The sequence below is a fragment of the Eucalyptus grandis genome, chromosome 5 (assembly GCF_016545825.1).
Source record: "Eucalyptus grandis isolate ANBG69807.140 chromosome 5, ASM1654582v1, whole genome shotgun sequence".
Classification (NCBI taxonomy): Eukaryota; Viridiplantae; Streptophyta; class Magnoliopsida; order Myrtales; family Myrtaceae; genus Eucalyptus; species Eucalyptus grandis.
Window position 1 is genome coordinate 31,744,731 of NC_052616.1, and position 19,092 is coordinate 31,763,822.

General features: G+C 40.7%; 1 protein-coding gene across 2 annotated transcripts; it reads right to left on the reverse strand.

Moving 5' to 3' along the window:
* Positions 1-13,079: 13,079 nt before the first annotated feature.
* On the reverse strand, positions 13,080-18,886 carry LOC104444856. 2 transcript variants are annotated; one of them, XM_010058623.3, is made up of 4 exons: positions 18,482-18,886; positions 17,567-17,787; positions 17,358-17,462; positions 13,080-14,149 (listed from the first exon to the last, which is right to left on the reverse strand). In XM_010058623.3, the coding sequence occupies exons 2-4, from the start codon at positions 17,733-17,735 to the stop codon at positions 13,413-13,415; spliced, it is 1,011 nt and encodes a 336-aa protein (XP_010056925.2). In that variant the 5' UTR covers positions 17,736-17,787; positions 18,482-18,886; the 3' UTR covers positions 13,080-13,412. The 2 variants fall into 2 exon arrangements, with proteins under 2 accessions (XP_010056925.2, XP_010056924.2); XM_010058622.3 differs by having other exon boundaries at positions 13,080-14,152.
* Positions 18,887-19,092: the final 206 nt, after the last annotated feature.

The window sequence follows — 19,092 nt, forward strand, 5'->3', positions numbered from 1 at the left end:
ATATTAAGTTAAGAAAGTATGTCGGACAGATAAAAGATTAGCCCAATCACGGGTAATTGCCTTTATTTATTGTGTGATAAATAGAGATGATACGGTTTTTAAGTTTATTATCTGGATGATAATTGAGAGCTCAAACTTAAAATACATATGTCGCCTTAATTGAGTGTTAAGATGATGACATAATATTTACTATGTCCGAAAGTAAAATAACCCACATATTTTACTTTATCTGTTTATGATGCCATATGTGAGTTCTGATGAATTCTGTGAATGAGTAGATACGTGAACTCAAGTTAGACATTAAGTATGTCTGAACTATCATCTGTACGGTATTAAAGATGTAGACATACGTTCCATGGGAAATGAGTTAAATATCGTAATACATATTTTATACTACATATGCATGAGACGACCAATAAGAGTAGCAAAAATTTTGATCTCAACTTTTATGCCGTGTGAGACTCTTAAGGAAAAGAGTTCCTCAATTTAGTACCCTCATGACTCTTACTTATTCTCAAGATTTCTATTCAATGTTGCCAATGATCATGAATTGATTCGATCTAATGGGACATTTCTAGAAAAGCAAGTTGAACTAAAATTGAGAGTTTCAAGGAAAGAGGAAGATCGAATTTGGAGAATCACATTATAGTTTTGTATTCACTAGTCGACCAATTATGATTATTTTGGAATAATCATAATTGTGAATATAATATATCATTATTTAAAAAGAGATCGGAAGAAAGATATAAATGTGATCGATCGATCTAGGGTACTGCATACTAAATCTACTCATGATGTAATGCCCATTATGAGCAGCTATATATTCCTAACATATGTATGGCAACGAGCTCTCAAAATATGCTGGTCGCACGGATTATTCGCCAGTATGAATGTTGTAGTGAGGAAAAGAGGATTTTGTTCAGCCTACCATATGTCAAGTGGGAGATGATGATTTTTTTCTTTGATGGGCTTAAGTAGGGCCCATCCACTCATGTTGGTTTTGGCCCACCATGTGCGAGTGGGAGATGATGGATTTTTCCTTTTGATGGGCCTAAGTTGGGCCGTCCGCCTATGTTAGGCCTAAAGGCCGGCCCGTGAGTTGAGGGCCCATTGAGGAAGTTATTAAAGATAAGGGCAAATCTTGGAGGCGGTTAATTTTTGGGGTGAAGTTACGTTTTTTGAGAACGAGAGATTACATTCTCTCGTAAGTTACGTATTCCAACACCGTTTTCTCCCGAATAACGGAAAAGGATTATTCTCTGAAAAACGGTGTGGATTCTTCCTCGTGTCGCAACATTGGTGTTTAGTCTGTAGAAACAAGGTATGTTCGATTATGTGATGTGCCTTAGGATCGGTGATTCATGATTTTCCTGGGCTTGCTTCTGCTTCGTTATTTCTCTTTTGGGTTTGATTCTATGTCGAATCACCTGTTTTTGGGGATCCCATTTCCCGAATTTTCCCATCACCATGCTTCGTTCTTTGTTGTTCAGTGATAACCCCCTTGGCTACAAATAATACTCAGCTTTGTTCCTCGTTCTTCATTTTCCATCTTATCAATACTCGAGTTGTAGCACGATTCCTCCTTTTTGTCAAGCACCTAGCAGTTAAAGCATTGGGAATTGCTAGTGCAGCATCTAGAGTTGAAACTGCACTTGCCACTTGGTTGGCTCCCAACTTCTTTTTGAGCTCAGAGACATGGAGGTACCCAGGATGTTGGAACATGTTTTAAGAATATAGCACCTCGAAATTTCCAGACTCAGGTGCTACCCTGTAAGGTCTCAACTCCTTGGATCTTTTGAAATCCCAGGTTAGTCTACTTGAGTTAAATTTATGAATTCTTAGAAGCAAACTAGAGTCATCACTGTTCAATTTAAGATAAATCTAAGTCGATCGGATGTCTACCCCATTAGATATTAAAGGAAGTCAAATACTTACCTAAGTGCATTATAAAGTTACTGGCAATACAAAAATTTATTCTATTTAGTGGTCATGCATTTGTACTAATCTTATTAAGGATTTCTCTAAAAATTATGCCTCAACTATAAATGTTGAGCCAACAAGCAAGACGATTTCACCTATCATCTAAGAATTCTAGACCAGATTTTAAGAGCTAAATTTCGGCTTGTTCTGCTGTAAATTCCAAGAATCACCGAATGAATATGCAAAATTTATGAACATCCGAGGCATGCAAGCACCGTATTCAAAGAGAATTTTTGCCTTTCATAGTGCACAAGGTAAGGCATCGTTGTTCTCGAGGATTCAACAGGCCCTCAAAAGAATGTGCTCTTCACCGTCTAGGCAAAATAGGCAAAAGAGAACGAGGAGGAAGTATTTTGTGGACAAATTTTGTCTACGTACTTGTACGAACGAGATGATAGCTATTTACAGGCAAGCAAGCAAATTAAATATCACAATAGTTAATTTGACCAGCCTGAGACAAATAAAAATTTGGTGGAAAAAATCCTAAATTGGGCCTTGTGCATATTTTGCACGCAAGGGAGCTTAATCTAGTTTTACACTTATTGTTACCAAGCTAGTATAAATTTTACATAAAAAAAAATGAAAAAAAGGGAGCTTTTCGAATGATGTGTAACAAAAGAAAGCATGAGAAAAAAGAGGAGAAGTACATTATCAGTGCCATAAGTTGTGTACGGCGCTCACTTTGGTGCCAAAAGTTTTTGTCGGATCACTTAAGTGCTAAATCGGAGAAAAAACGATCACTTTGGTGTCACCGGCAAGAGATTCTGGTCAGATTAATTACGTGACTTTTATATTTATTTTTTTTTTAAAAGTCGCGGTGGCTTTAAAACAACGTCATTTTCCATCATCCTCAAGAAACGACGTCGTTTTGCCGTTATACGTGGACACTCTCATAGAAACAATGCCGTATAGCTCATGGGGATTAAAATTAGGGTTTCGTGGATTGAAAATATGGTTTGCACCGCTTGCCGCTCGGCCACCGTCATTCACCCGCCATCGCTCGGCCACCGTCGCTTTGCCACCATTATAGTTACTCGACCAGGTGAGCGAGGAGAGATTGAGATTGTTGCTCAAGCAAGAAGTGGTAGGAAGAATAGGAAGCGAGGGTGGAGGAGGAGGAGGAGGAGGAGAAGGAAGAAGAGAGGTCGAAGGTGCCGCTGGTGTGTTACTACTATTGATGGTGGTGCCGGTGCCGTTGCTAGTGCTGCTGCTAGTGCCATTGCTGGTGCCACTACTAGTGTTGGTCTTCGAGGAAGAAGAAGACGACGTGCCCTCTCTCTCTCTCTCTCTCTCTCTCTCTCTCTCTCTCTCTCTCTCTCTCTCTCTCTCTCTAAACGGCATCGTTTTGTTGTTTGGATGGTTGACTGTACTCTCTGATGAGCCACGTTGGCTTCAAAAATTAATTAAAAAGTGCCACGTCGAATTTTCGGCCAATTTCATTGGCATTGGCATTGAAATGATCGTTTTTCAAATTTGTTGGCATTTAAGTGAACCGACGGAAACTTTTTGCACCAAAGTGAGCGACATACACAACTTATGGCACCGATAGTATACTTCTCCCTAATTCTTCTTGAAATATATTTTTACAGCATGAAATTTGTCACAACTTTGTCAAAGAATCGCGTAAGATGTACTATCCTCAGTTACAAGTGATACATCTGTTGACTCAAGCGTGCAAAGCTCCAATGCTAAGATCGTTCGTAAGAAAGCAAGAATGTAAACGGATCGCAAGAAAATTTTCTATTTATTTAAAAACGTAAAAGCAAAGTATATCAAGGGGCTATCGGGATAGTAGAGTTCAAGTAGTTGGACTCTTCTAAAGGAGCTTTACAAGCATTACCTTTTCTAGAAGAAGAACAAGCAGATATTACAAATGTCTGAGATGTCACTATCTATAAATTACATAAAGTAAAAAAAAAAAAAAAAATGTGAATAGTCTAAAATGCTCATATGCTACATCCGGACGTGTACTTGACCCAAGTGGGCATAAATGTGACATGGTCCAAGTATAAGCATGATCAAAGATCGTCCAAATGATGGGGTTGCGTCCCATACACGAGCTAGCCTATGAGCTACCCAATAACAATCCACGAGCGACCCATGATCAATGCAAGAACCGGCCCATGCGCAACACGGGAAAAGCCCGCAACCGTTTGGCTTTCTTGTGTAAGGCAACCCTTCATTTCCCACAAACTAACCTTAAAAACCCATGATAGGCGTCCCTTGGGCTCCCCCACGTCCTAGGGCCTCTTGAGCTCCTGTAGCCTTGTAATGATTGTACATATTCAAACATGACCATTGGATCAGAAAGTGATCAATGGCTAAAATTAGATTCATCATGTATAAATAAAGGACCCCCTTCAATTGTATACATCAGTTCACGAGCTAATACAATCTGAGCTTCACTCTTACACTTCGTTCATATGAGTTGAGTGCATGTTAGGCTAACTTGGGATCAAATCCTAAGGCCGCATGGATGTGGAATCATTTGCCATCGACTGATCCATGACAAGTGATATCAAAGCCTTTGTTCCAAGCGCAATGATTGATCCACATTCTGATGTTGTGATCGCTCAAGGTGAAGACTGCAAGGATCGTGGACGACTAGTCGAGAAAGCCACCCAATTAAAGAAAAATCATAGTGACTTGAGCTCGAGGGACCCATAGGGCAACCTGGAGAATCAAATGACGGTTCTAAAGGAGACTATCACAGACAACTAGGGGATGGTGGAGGACCTGAACTAGACCGTCAAGAGAGCGGAAGTTGGAAGGGAGGAGTTCTTGGCAAAAGTGCAAGAACTCAAGATTAACATGGGAGAGCTTTGCGCCGAGGTGCTGGGGACCCTCATCCAAGAGTTGCAATAGTGGGATGAGACTTGAAAGGCCGTGATGGTGACCATGCGTGTGGAGATTGCCAAGCTCAAATGTAAGCTTGCAAAGGTTGAAGTGGCACGTGTGAATAGGGTGGTCACCATGCAAGCAAACCCACGTAGCGACGCACCCAAGCCAAAAGAGTTAAGGGCTCGAAGGTGGCTAAGGACATGGACAACTTTCTATGGCACATGGAACAATACTTCCATACAACGGGAATCAACAACAACACTTCTCGGGTAAACACCGCATCCATGTATTTAGTTGATAACACATTGTTATGGTGGCATTTTGTTGGTTGGATGATAAGTGTGGTGACCCTATCACAACATGGGCTCGGTTCATTGAAGAGTTTCAACGGAACTACTATCCCGCATAAGCCGAAGAGGAAGTTCATGATGAACTCAAGAACCTTGAGCGAAAGGGTGGAGTTCGCGACTGTGTGAAGCAATTCTTGGAACTGCTACTCCAAATCCCATCCATGACCGAGACAGAGGCGTACCATCAGTTCATGAGTGGACTCAAGCCACGAGTCAAGCAAAAACTCAAGCAGTACCATGCCGCGGATCTTGCAACAGCTGCGTCCATGGCCAAATCCCTTGTCAAGTATGAGTCGCCTTCCGCAACGAAGTTCGATTCTCGTTCGAAGGACAAGGCCAATGGTGGGGGAGATCGAGGAAGATTCAATCACCTGAATGGATGCAAACCACTGACGACGGCATCTAGGACCCAATCGAAGTCAAGTGGATCGGGGCAAAAGAAGGTACACACGTATAAGTGTTTCTTCCATGATGATCCTCACATGACTGATGATCATCCCAAGAGGGGTAAACTAGCAACCCTATGCAAGGGGGACAAACCGTGAGAGGAGGCACGGTTAGGTTCGCTACATATCATTAGTTCGATCAAAACCAAGAAGGCAAAGAAACCTAAAGGCATAATGTTCGAGGTACCACGATGAGTGCGCTCGTGGATACCAGGGCATCCAACCTCTTCATATCTCAATAGGCCGTGAAGAAGTTGAACCTTTCGGTCTAGAAGGGAAGAGCCAATTGGCTCAAAACGGTAAACTCCAGGAAGTCTCGACTAGTGGTGTGGCTAGGGAAGTGGAGCTCCACCTTAGTCCATGGACCAGCAAGGAAAACATCAAGATAATCCCCATTGACGATTATGATTTTATGTTGGGTCTTAGATTCCTTGATAGGATCAACACGGGCATTATGCCATCCGTAGATTGCATATGCATTTTCGACAAGCGATGCCAATGCATGACCCCAATCCATCGTGAGTCGAGATGCAATAGAATGATGTTATCAACCATGCAGGTGTGGAAGAGAGCAAAGAAGGATGATTGACCTTATTAGCAACATTAAAGGGTAAAGGCATGAAGGAAGGTGATGCACCGAAGAAGGTGACCCAAGTTCTCGATCCATTCTGAGATGTGATGCTGCCTGATTTGCCCAAGAAGCTTCCCCTCTCAAAAGGAAGTGGATCATCAAATCGAGCTTGTGCCTGATACTCGACCGCTAGCCATAACACCCCATCATATGGTCTCGCCCGAGTTGGAAGAATTGCAAAAACAACTCATGGAGTTACTTGACATGGGATACATTTGGCTGTCTAAGGCTCCATTCGAGGCCTCGATCATGTTCCAAAAGAAGCATGATGGATCCCTTCGGAGGGATGGGTGGTACACCCAAATCGATCTTCGATCGGGGTACTACCAAGTTTGGATTGTCGAAGGAGATGAGCTGAAGACCGCATGCATGATGTGCTACGAGTTGTATGAGTTCTTCATCATGCCTTTCGGCTTAACTAACGTGCTAGCCACACTCTACACTTTGATGAACAAAGTACTACACTTGTTCCTCAATCGATTTGTCATAGTCTACCTTGATAATAGTGTTGTGTATAGCCAGATGCTAGAGGAACACGTCAAGCACTTGAGGCAAGTCTTCCAAGTCTTACAAGAGAACGATCTGTATGTGAAGCATGAGAAGTGCACCTTCACGCAAACTGAACTTCCTTTCCTTAGGCACATTGTTCGGAGTGGGCGAGTGCGGATGGACGCGGCCAAGATCCACGCCATCGTTGAATGGGAACCACCAACCAAGGTGACGGAGCTAAGATCGTTCCTTGGTCTCATAAACTACTATTGATGCTTCATTTGGGGCTATTCAAACATCATCGTGCCACTTACAGACATGCTGAAGAAAGAAAGGTCGTGGGAGTAGATGGATCGGTGTCAAGAGGCATTTAATTTGTTGAAGCGGGCCATGACCGAGGAGCTAGTGCTCGTGCTACCTAACCATGTCAAGCCATATGAGATAGAAAACAATGCCTTTGATTTTGCTATCGGCAGTGTTCTTATGCAAGAGAGGTACTCGGTTGCCTTCGAGTCTCGGAAGTTGAACAATACTAAGTGGTGATACACAGTCCAAGAGAAAGAGATGACCGCATTGGTGCATTATCTTCGTACATGGAGGCACTATCTCTTCGGATCCTTGTCATGAGGACAAAAAACATGACCACAAACTATTTCCAAACCGAAAGGAAGCTTAGCTCAAAGCAAGCTCGGTGACAAGACTTCTTGGGCAAGTTCGATTATGTACTAGAGTATAGCAGGGGAAGGCTAAGTCCGTGGCGAATGCCTTGAGTCAAAAGATGGAGCTAGCCAATATAGTGAGCCGACCCAACTATTTGTGGATCAACCATATCAAGGAAGGGCTCAAGCCCAAGCGCTCCTTCGATACGAGCGAGTGGGAAAAACGAGTTGATTCTGGTGTGAGGACAACCTTGTTTATACTAAAAGATAGCTACTCTTTGTGCCGCTTCATAGGAAATTAAGGAAGGAAGTGTTGCACGAGTGCCATGGTTCCAAGTGGGTGGGTCATCCAAGAATCTACTACACCATGACACTCATTGAGGACTAATATTATTAGCCTCATATGCAGGATGGCATTGAGATATACGTGTGAACATGTCTGGTGTGCTAGCAACATAAAATAGAACAACGTCCATTGGGGCTCCTTGAGCCGTTGTCCATCTTGGGGCATCCATGAGAGAGTATCTCCATAGACTTCATCATGAATTTGCCAAAGTTTGAAGGATGTTAGACTCTCATGATCATTGTGGATTACTTCTCGAAGTATGCGACATTTGTGCCAACAACCAAGGATTGTCCGACCAAGGAGGTGGCTAAGTTACTTCTCAAGCACGTTATCAAGTACTAGGGAATGCCACACACGATCGTGAGTGATTGTGATCCTCGATTCACCGAGTGGTTTTGAACCGAGCTCTTCAAGTTGCTGGGGTTGAATCTCAACTTCTCTAGGAGTATACATCTCCAAACTGATGGACAGACATAAAGGGTAAATGCTCTCATAGAAATATACCTCCAGCACTATGTGAGCACCACACAAGTGAACTGGGCAAGATTGATTGATGTAGCCTAATTCTCATACAACTTGTAGTGGAGTAAGTCCACAAACCAAAGTCTGTTCAGGATCGTGACGAGGCAACAACCGCTCATGTTAAGTGTAGTTGTCTCGGGCTACCGAGGGAGTAGTTCGTTGATGTACAAGTTCGTGAAGGAACAGAATGAACAAGCAGACGTGGCGCGGGTGTGCCTACATAAGGCCGTAAAACACATGAAAAAGTGGGCCAATGCGAAGCGATGGCACATGGAATTCCAAGTCAAGGTCCTAGTGCCGGCCAAGCTACACCTAGGGTGCGTTTGGTTCAGCATTTTAAAAGCCCATTAGAAAAATGCAAAGCAGTTTAGCCTAAAGGATTTTAAGTAAATGCAAAGGTCTTTTGGTAAATTATGCTTTGAGAAATAACTTTGAGAGAAATGTCGTTTGGTAGAAAACACATTTGAAAAGCCATTTGGATGATTAATGTTAGTTTTTTTAATTTTATTTGTTTAAAATTGAAAAAAAATAATGAAAGTAACTTTTTAAATATAATTTTTGACAGTAATACTAAAAATCAAATACATAAATATTTTTTTTTGTAAAAGACCAAACCCTTCATCGGAATTTTTTAATTTTTATTTGCTTAAAATTGAAAAAAAAAATGATGTATGCAACTTTTTAAATATAAATTTTGACAATAATGCTAAAAATCAAATACATATATATATATATATATATATATATATATATATATTAAAAAAAGACCAAATCCTTCATTGAAATTTTTATTTTTTTAAATTGAAAAAATAACGTTTGCAACTTTTAAAATATAAGTTTGAAAATAATACTAAAAAAATCAAATACATATATATATAATTTTTTTTTTTTAAAGGAAAGACCAAATCCTTCGTCGAATTTTTTTATTTTAATTGTTTAAAAATTTAAAAGATAATGTATGCAAATTTTTAAATATAAATTTGAAAATAATTTTAAAAAATCAGATACATATATATGATTTTTTAGAAAAAAAAAAGACCAAACCCTTCGTTGGAATTTTTTAATTTTTTTGTTCAAAATTGAAAAAAATAATATATGCAACTTTTTAAATATAAATGTTGACGATAATGCTACAAAAATCAAATATATATATATATGCTAAAAAAATCAAATATATAAAAAAAATTTTAAAAAGACCAAAACATATTTATTTTTTTAGCATTTATATATATTTGATTTTTTTGCCATTATTTTGGCATTTAAAAATAATAATGAGGGCAAAATCGAAAATTTGAAAAATTAGTGATGATAGTTTTGGAAGAAAAAAATAAATTTTAGCATTTGGTCAAATTTGAAAGTTCAAAACTAGTCCATACTAGCATTGAGTTTTCAGCATTCTAAATGTTAGCTTTCACTTGAAAGTTACTTCAAAATAGTTAGTAAACAGTCCAACATTTCCCCAAAAAGCTTTGAAGGCTGAAAGCCCCTTGAGAATGCTGAACCAAATGCACCCCTAGTCCTTTGGTATCGAGACGTGCATTAAGGGCTGATCCGTCGTTATGAAGACCCCTTCCGAATTTTGCGGTGGATTGGGAAGTTTGCTTACAAGATGCACTTGCCAGCCAAACTCAAGGTACATCCCGTGTTTCACATAAATATGCCCAAAATTTTCTATGCATATGAGGAAGATCGAATTGACGCAATTCACAAAGGGCACCCCTTAGGGCAAAAACCTCTTACGATCAGGACATTAAGTGCATCATGGCGGATCGAGTCATATAAAAGAGGAATTGCACGATAAAGAAAGAATACTTAGTCCAATGAAAGAGCCTTCTGAAGAGTGCAGCAAGTTGGGAACCGTCCGAGACTCTGTAACAATTCAAGAAGCACATAGACGCATTTCATACTGAGGACGTAACAACGGTATCGCTCGAATAAGTGGGGGAGATTGATATAGCTCAAGGACAACTATGATCTAAGACCTTCCAAATGGTGGGGCCGTGTCCCATGCAAGGGCTAGCTCAAAAGTTGCCCATGAGCGACCCACGATTGACCCATGATAAAGCGAGAACCAACCCATGCACAACACAAGAACAAGCCCACGACTGTTCAACTTCCTTGTGTCAAGCGACCCTTCAATTCTCATGGACTAACCTTATAGACCCATGGCAAGCATCCCCTAGGTTCCCCATATGCTAGGGCCTCTTGAGCTCCTGTAGTCTTGTAATATCTATACATATTCAAATAGAATTGTTGGATCAGAGAGGGATCAATAGCTAAAATTAGATTCGTCCATGTATAAATAAGGGATCCTCCCCCTTCAATTGTACACACTAGTTCAATGAGCTAATACAATCCGAGGTTCACTCTCATACTTTGTTCCTATGAGTTGAGTGCATGTTAGACCGACTTATCGGATCCTAAGGCCATCGAGGTGTGGGATTGTTTGCAATTGACTTACCCATGACACATGCATGTATCCTAGACAAACCCAACTCAAGGTCCTCACAAAGACTCACCATACTTGTGCATAAAAATGTATTTGGAAGATCTTGCTTAAATTGGGATTACCCCGAATGGCATGGTTTGATAGCTTAGCTACCCCTTTAAGTAAAGGTGGCCTTTGGTCCTTATCTTCTGACTTATACCCTAGCTCATATTTGCAGGAAGATTTTGAAGGTTGGTATAATATTGGGAAATTGTCCAAAAAGTACTAAACTTATTGTACAACAATCAATTCAATAATAAATCTTTCGATTTTGCTTATTTAGTTATAAACATTTTTACAACTTATCAATTTAGTCATAAACATTTTAATTGTACTAATTTAGTTATAAACATTTTAATGATTTGCCAATCCTAAATCTTTTAAAGAATTGTCAATTTAGTCTTTTTGGCTAATTTTGGCCGGATATTACTGATGTGGATAATTTTTAAATTTAATGAAATTATGAATTTTTTATTGATTTTGTCTTTCTTTTCTTTTCTTTCATTCTTCCCCTCTTTTTACAAAGGGCCAGTGAGGCCGTTGGCCATTAACTAAGAGCCGCCAACCTCCACTAGCCCTTAGGCAAGAGCCAGCAATCTCAACAAGCCATAGGTGAAGGCCGCAAATCCCTCACTGGCTACAAGCAATGCTAGATCTGGCAAGGGCTCGCCTATGGCCGGTAAGGGTGTCATGGGCCCTTGTAGGCCATAGTAAGGGTGTCGCAGTTCCTTACCTGCCTTCATTGTTGCAACAACGGCCTCGGCGAGGACTCACAACACCCTTGTCGGGCGAGGGCTACATATTGGGGGCCATGACACCCTCACTAGATCTAGTGAAGTGAGGGAATCGCAACCCTAATTGCGACCTTCATTGCCACAACTAGGGCAGGCGAGGGTCACAACACCTAGGCAAAGGTCACTAGCCCTTTCTCGAGGGTTGGCCGAGTCGCTGGCCCTTACTCAATGGCTAGCGTAAGTTGTCGGCTCTCAGCCAATGGCCGGTAGCCTTGCCAACCCTCTATAAAAAGAGGGGGAAAAAAGAAAGAAAAGAAAATATTAAAAAAATCAATAAAAATTTCAGAATTTAAAAAAAAAATTATAAAATTGTTCACATTAATACCGGCCATGCCATAAGATGGCAAGCACTAATTGGGCCACGTCTTCCAACCAAAATTAGCCAAAATGACTAAATTGGTAGCAATTCATTAAAAGGTTTAGGATTTGTTTGGCAAATTTTTAAAAGGAATGGCTAAGTTGATAAAATTAAAATGTTTAGAACTGAATTAGCGAGATGATTAGGACTGAAATAGTAAAATTGAAAGGCTTAGAACTAAATTAACCATCGTATAATAGATTTAGTATTTTTTGGACAATTTCCTTTATAGTATAATATCCTTGAATTAAACATTTAGTTAGCAATAAAATAGTCCACTTATCTTTGAACTGCCTCCTCGCTTTTTTGTCTATCCCTGCTAAAGTTGCTAAAATCATCTCGGATTTTAGTCGGCATTGCCCTGCAGCAAGATCTGTTTATTTGGTGGCAAGGCGATGAGTTGAGTGTCAGTGCATGATTTGAGCATCTGCTTTTCCCATCTCCGCTAAAGTCAACGAGATTATCTCGGATTTTAATTGGCCTCAGCCTACATCAAGAGTCGACGACTTGGGCAAGGTAAGGATTTAAGCATTGGTGCGATCATTTTCGCTCTTCGGATCTGCCCGTCAGAGTTCAGGTCGCTAAAAGAACTTGGCAAAGTGATGATTCGAGCATCACTTGTTGCCCTTGCTTACAAAAGGAAGTCAAGGTGCATGATCACCTCTCTTTTTTGAGTCAATCGTCGTGTTTGTGTCTGCTTTCCCCAGTTTAACAAGGCAGCGAACATGCCATTCCGACGATGCTCCAAGGAAGCCTGCACCAAGGTGGTTAGGGCAGCACGGCCATAATGCCCCAATCTTGAATGCACACAAGCTGTGCCTCAACAAATTGCCACTATACAGGCATTTTCTGTGTAAAGGATTCTTTTGTGAGAGCTCTTTGTTCTGCCTTGTTCTTGCACTGACGATAGGATGACTGCACGTCAAAACAATTCTCCCGTTGCAGCTTCAGACACGCTTTCGACATAAGTCAGTAACGTGAAGACATCGAATGCACGAGCTACATAGACCAACCAAGAGGGTGGCTTAATCCATATAAATTAGATCCAAATTCTCATTTTTGTGCAAGAAATCTTCACAATCCTGTATGTACTTTACCCAGTGCTTCGCTCAGGGAATTCAATCATTATAACTCAGGCAGCCAAGTAAAATAAGATCACTTGTAAATTGTAATTGGAGCCAAAATAATTCGGGAATATTAACAATACCATAAAAAATTACGGCGACCTTTCCACAAACTTAGAATCTCAAGCGTGTGCAAAGCAGACTGTCTGCTCTCTTTCTGCTCCAAATAAAAAACAAGAACGGAAAGGGGATTAAAAAGGAGCAACCTATGTTCTATCTCCTACGCAGCTGCACAAGAGCAAACGCAAAATAAAAACATCACCAAAGGATGAAAAAGATAACAAGAAATGAGAAGAAGATGATGCTTCTGGCAATCCTGGAAACCTCAAGTTCCGAAGCACGGAAAAAGAAAACTAGAGTGATATGCACAAGTGACGACAATGCCTACAAAATACTTGGAAGCTGAGAATCTAATCTCTGCTGTAACTCCCTAATCTTCAGAGAAAGCTCTGCCTTCTGTTCCTTGTAGCTCTGCAGCAGAAACTCTTTCCCTTCTATGACCTCCTTCAACTCTCCCACTTCCTTCTTCAACATCTCAATCTTGTCCATACCTCTTGCTTTCTCAAAAGAATCAAGATTGTTTTCACCATCAACATGCCCATTTGCATGGCCATTTCTCAATTCTGGTGGCCATAGTGGGGCTGTCGAATTCTTCTCCTGCACGCCCACATGTCCAACGCAGTGATCTGCAATAGCTTTCCTCAGTCTTTGAATCTCTCTCTCAGAATCAAACAAGTCCCTATTTGCAGCGTCAAGTTGAGCTTGCAAATGAGTAGATTGCTCCAACTGAGCATTGAATGAATTCTGCAAATCGGTTATCTGATCCTGCATTTCCAGAATCATGTCATCTCTCCTCTTCAATTGCTGCCTCAGCTTATGAATCACTTCCCTTTTGCTGAAGATGTCAGAGCCAGATTCGGAGACACATGGTGACTCTGAGCAGTTAGAAGGGTGGAATGGCTTTGGAGGCAATTCAAAGCGATCGGGTGAAGATGCCCAGGTTACTCCATTTTCTCTGTTATATTCAGGGGCAGGAACAGTCACCAAGGGGAGAGCTGATTCTGGCTCTTCGAGCATCTGCTCAGTGGAAGGGTGCTTTGGGTCTGTCGCTCCCTCATTTCCTGCTTTATTGCAATTAATAGACACTCCCATGAATTTTAAAGCCAAAAAAGATATACCAGTGAATGGATCTTATCAACTTTAAAAGGGAAAAAAAGGATAACAACCCAAAAAGTACAACGACAATAAACCATGTTGCTAAGGCACTACCAAGTCACATGAAGGATTTCCTAACAAAGCTATAAACTCTTGCCACCACTATCACCAATCACAGAATTAAAAAGAAAAATTTAGCAGTGCAGTTCATGAATATCTTTGGAAGGAGTTGAGGTAGAAAAATAAGCAGGCTATACTAGCCTAGACAGATGGTTCATCTAATCTCATATTTGCTTGCAGCATAAACACGTAAACTGCATAGAAGCAATCATTTGATCACCACATGGATCATTTTTTACCTCTCCCCAAGGTATCACTAATCTCATATCTCCCTTCGCAACTACTTACCATGAATAACTATCTTCCTATTCCATTCGCCTGCACAAAAGTTGTCAAATCCTACTGAACAGCACACAGAGATATATAAAGTATGGATCTTAATTATTGATATCTAGGCTATCCATATAAAAGCCCAATTAAAAGATGCTATGTTAACACCTGATTACACATTGCTAGGAGGACAACTGTGGCACACACAAAGATTAAGCATCTACAACGATGTACTTCCCTATATTTTTTTCCAAATTCATGGTGATACCAATATATCAACTGAAACTACAAACCGCACCTTTGATCTTCTTCTTGTTTTGCCCCAGTTCAGACCGAAGTGGTGGCTTAACAAGTCTCATGTTATTAAAGCATGGAAAAGTATGTTTACATTCATAGCTAGGTTATCAAAATCGCTTTTCCAAGAAAGATGCAGTAAGGGTCCATGAAATTGAATGTAAGATCAAATTGAAAAATTGCAAGATTTTATAAACTTCACGAAAACAAGAATAATAGATCTATATCTCAAATAAAATAAATGAACATGTATCAACCAAGTGGAAAAAGAAAAAAGAAAATCATCTAGATTCTCTTTTAAAGACGATAACCATCATAAATTAATAATAGTTGTAGAATTATCTAGAGTTACAGAATCAAGTGTTTGGACAAGCTTACAGCTATTAAAAGTTACTTTAATTTGAAATGACAACACAAGGTTATGAATTGTGCATCTGTGAGACTCAAATTTAAACCCAGGCCTATCAAGGCCAAAGCCACAGATTCACAACATCATCTGGAAGGGAAAAGGAGGAATTTTTTGGCAATAGCACCATGGTAAGATTTTTCCCTTTTGTATTACCTCTTGCAAAAAAGAGAAGAATTACATTTTACCATAAAAAACATCTCTACATGGGGAAGTTATCTCATTGACAAGTAATTAGCATGTTGAGAGAGAGAGAGAGAGAGAGAGAGAGAGAGAGAGAGAGAGAGAGAGAGAGCTATGGTCATCATAGAGATTGATGTTAGGATTGACAGTCGGAACCAACAAAGCTAAGTTTGTCTTGTGCTGCTGGTTCATGTTTTACGACTTTGATGAGCATTTTCTTCATGTGAGATAGGTTATCTGAGGTATTGTTAAACACCCTTGCCTATCCTGATTCCAGTGATAACAGGTGACTAACACACTCAACTCAATCCCAACCGAAAGCAATTTTGAGCACATGTCAAAATGTCCACACATCTTTGCATCATGAGATTGCATCACATGATCTCTCAGGTGTTAGATCACAGTTTTCATAACCGTGACCATTTGGGATGTATAAAACATCTGTAAATCTAGTATACATGCACAGCGCAAATTGAACATCTGGCTTACAGCATCTCAATAACACTACACAGACATGTTTTAGTCAAGCAAGAAGTGCCAGATGTGCAGCTGTAAGGTCCTAGACAGGGTAGGGTGTAAGATTCTTCGGCTTCAAACAATGTAATCTGATAATTTAATCAAACATTTTGCAGGAAAGTCACAGCCTTTGCTCTAAAATGAAGGGTACACTTCTAGCAGTATTGATGCAAAAGACTGACTAAGCTCAATCCTCAAAGTGTAGGATAGAGTATTCTGCATCACTCAGAGACTTATGCTAGGCCATAAAGGTGGCTCAATTTTAAAGTTACGTGAAGTGAGGCACCAACCACCTAAGAACATAGCCAGCCCCAACATCGATTGACCTTGTTGAACGAAAAGAGAAATGGAAAAGGGGAAGAAAGAGCCCAATGCCAGAAATCTTTGAGATGTCATATGTATCTCTTGATCACTTCATGGGATTCTCTGCTTGAAAAGCTTAGGCATGAAATTGTTTTATGAAATAGCATCTATAGCCCTTTGTACTCTATAGAATGAATTCCCTAAATGGAAACTAAGATTGAGAAGAGGATGAATGCAAAAGGGCATCTGTTAGCTCCATGAATTGTTAGGAGAAAGTTCACTCTTAATCTTCAAAAGATCAATTTCTCCATCTGACAAATTGAACATTTTCCTTGTATAAATCTCTTGATAATTTCGGAATTGAAAGAATAAACAGACTTACCAGCTAATTCTTCATCTCTTAAAGCTAAATCCCAGGATGCATGAGGATTTTACCATGAAAAACCCATATGAAGTTCCACTGGCCAAGATTTTCTTTGCTCAATCCATCATTTCAAGGTCAATTATAAGGTAAGATTGTTCAGATGTTGTCTTCATCATTGGAGATTTTAATTTTGATTTGAGCGCCATCAAAATTTAAGTTCTATCTGACAAGACCTAAAGATATAGGTCCATAAAGGCCGTACCAACTCGAGAACAAACCTGTGGGACACAAGCTTGGTTCCTTAGGTAACATAGGAAGCCACAGAAACATATGATCTTGAAGGGAACATCAGAAATCAAGGAAATAAAAATCTTCCTCAGAACCCAATGATAAGAGAGGAACTCTAATGAGGCATGACAATACAAGCAAGGATTCTGACAACGTTTAGTTTACTTGTAAATCCATCAATTCTCTAGTCACCCAAAAACAAAGGAACAAAAAACTGTGCTGCTGCACTTTTTTCCCTATTTTTCAAGGAACACATATTCCAGTTGCTACGCCTAAGGTAAATACAAATTACTCGATAAACCTTCCCACTCTCTTGCCTCATTAGAGAGCAGAAGTACTATGGCAAATGATCATGCATCACTAGAGTTTCCAGATCAACATATTTTAACTGTATTAGAACTGATATAGAAGGAGAGTACATAAATCAGACCTGGGAAACAATTAAAACAGCCATCATCGCCTTGCATATAGGAATACATGTTTGAATGCAGACGAGAAGTGGGTCGCTTTCTCCTGTCAGTGGATTTTCCATTTCCTGAACATAAAAATCCTTGCAAGTGAGAACGACGTTAAGAATAAGACCACTACTAGATGTGAAAATAAATTTAAGAAAAAATGCCAGATTTCCACAAGAATTACCAGAGTCGTCAGCCTGCTTTTTGTCAGTTGCTTGTTTCAGCTTGTAACCAAGCCGAAATGACAATGTGCTTAACAAGGCACCACCAGCAATAAGGACCCAATTTGGACCTTCTCGCTGAATTCCATTTGATTTCTGAGTTCTAGACACGGCAGCAGTTCGTGGGTTCATTTCATCAGCCACTGAAGTGCCGGGACAAATTACTCAGACATCTGAATAAGGCCTGAAAGAGAGAATGAAAAACTGATTACTTGGCTTTAATACGACAATAAATTAGAGGATGAGACGAAATTTCTTCTCAGCAAGCATTCTGTCCATTATATATCAAAACTGCATTCCATTTTTTTAGATCTGTAAGACTTAAAATCATATCTCGACATTGCCCAAATAGCATGTGTAGCTCCCCATTGATCGAGAGAAATAATGACATGACATTCAAGACCAGATAGTGAAGTCTGACACAAAAACTCGCACCCACGAAACAAATCATGCTCCAAAAATTATATCCGTGCCGAAGCAAATGATCGGAAAGACCCTTTTCAATAATTTAACAACTCCTACGTCACATTCAATCAGATGCAACCTAAGCCACTGTCAAGGGAACAGACCCGCCAGCTCATAACTGTTCCCGCAACTATAGAATAAATGCCGTATACTGTACCAACGGCAACTCTTAGCAAAAACCAAACCCATCGGAAAACACAAATTGTGTCGACATAGAACACGGCAAGCCAGAACAAAACTGAGAATCTCCAGTAAATAAAGCCATAACCGGATCTCTCCGTCCAATGTTTCAGGAATAATTCGCAGGTCCCGACGACCACAACACCGCTAGAGACGGACGGAAATCTCGAACCGCACAAACGAAGCGACATTCAAGAAGAAACCACGATCGGCGGGGGACACAGCGGGCTCACCGTTCTCTTAATTCCAATGGTGGCGCGCTCAGTCCCGACTAGCCCGGCTCCGCTCCGGCGAGGGGACTTCCTAAATTAAGCGGCGAATCGACGGCCGCAGCGGGCGGCTGGCGAAGGCGAGCGGAGCGAATGGGACTCGGGCGAGCGTCCACGGAGAAACGGAAGCGCCCAAGACCGCATACAACGCCGGACAATCGCAGCGCCCGCAGGATAGGAGAGAGAGAGAGAGAGAGAGAGATATTTGTATGGAAAGACAGAGGGAGAGGAGGAGGAGGGAGAGGAAGAGGAAAGCCGGAGAGGCGCCGCCGTCGCCGCCGTTTGCCGCCGTCGTCGCCGTGGCAGGAGCGGCGCTGGTGGCGGAGAGGGAGAGAGGGAGGGAGTGGGAGGGGCGACAGGTGCGTGCTGTTGGTCGTATAGTTTTGCCCTTTTTCTTTCTTTCCTTTTTCTTTTCTCTTTTTTTCCCTCCTGTTCTCTCGCTTTTTTTTTTCCTTTTGCGGGAAGCCTCTTTCGAAACGCACCGGTTTTGCCGGGGCGGCACCTATTGAGCTTTCGCCGTCGCCCTAGCGATTCTCAACGGAGACCCAAGTTTAGGGCAAAAATACCCTCAAATT

Excerpts from the sequence above, each read along its gene's own strand:
- LOC104444856 (XM_010058622.3), bottom strand. The coding sequence starts at position 17,735 with ATGAACCCACGAACTGCTGCCGTGTCTAGAACTCAGAAATCAAATGGA. Across the intron at positions 17,463-17,566 it reads AAAGCAGGCTGACGACTCTG|GAAATGGAAAATCCACTGAC; the intron begins GTAATTCTTGTG and ends TTTTATGTTCAG. Across the intron at positions 14,153-17,357 it reads CTGTTTTAATTGTTTCCCAG|CAGGAAATGAGGGAGCGACA; the intron begins GTCTGATTTATG and ends ATTGCAATAAAG.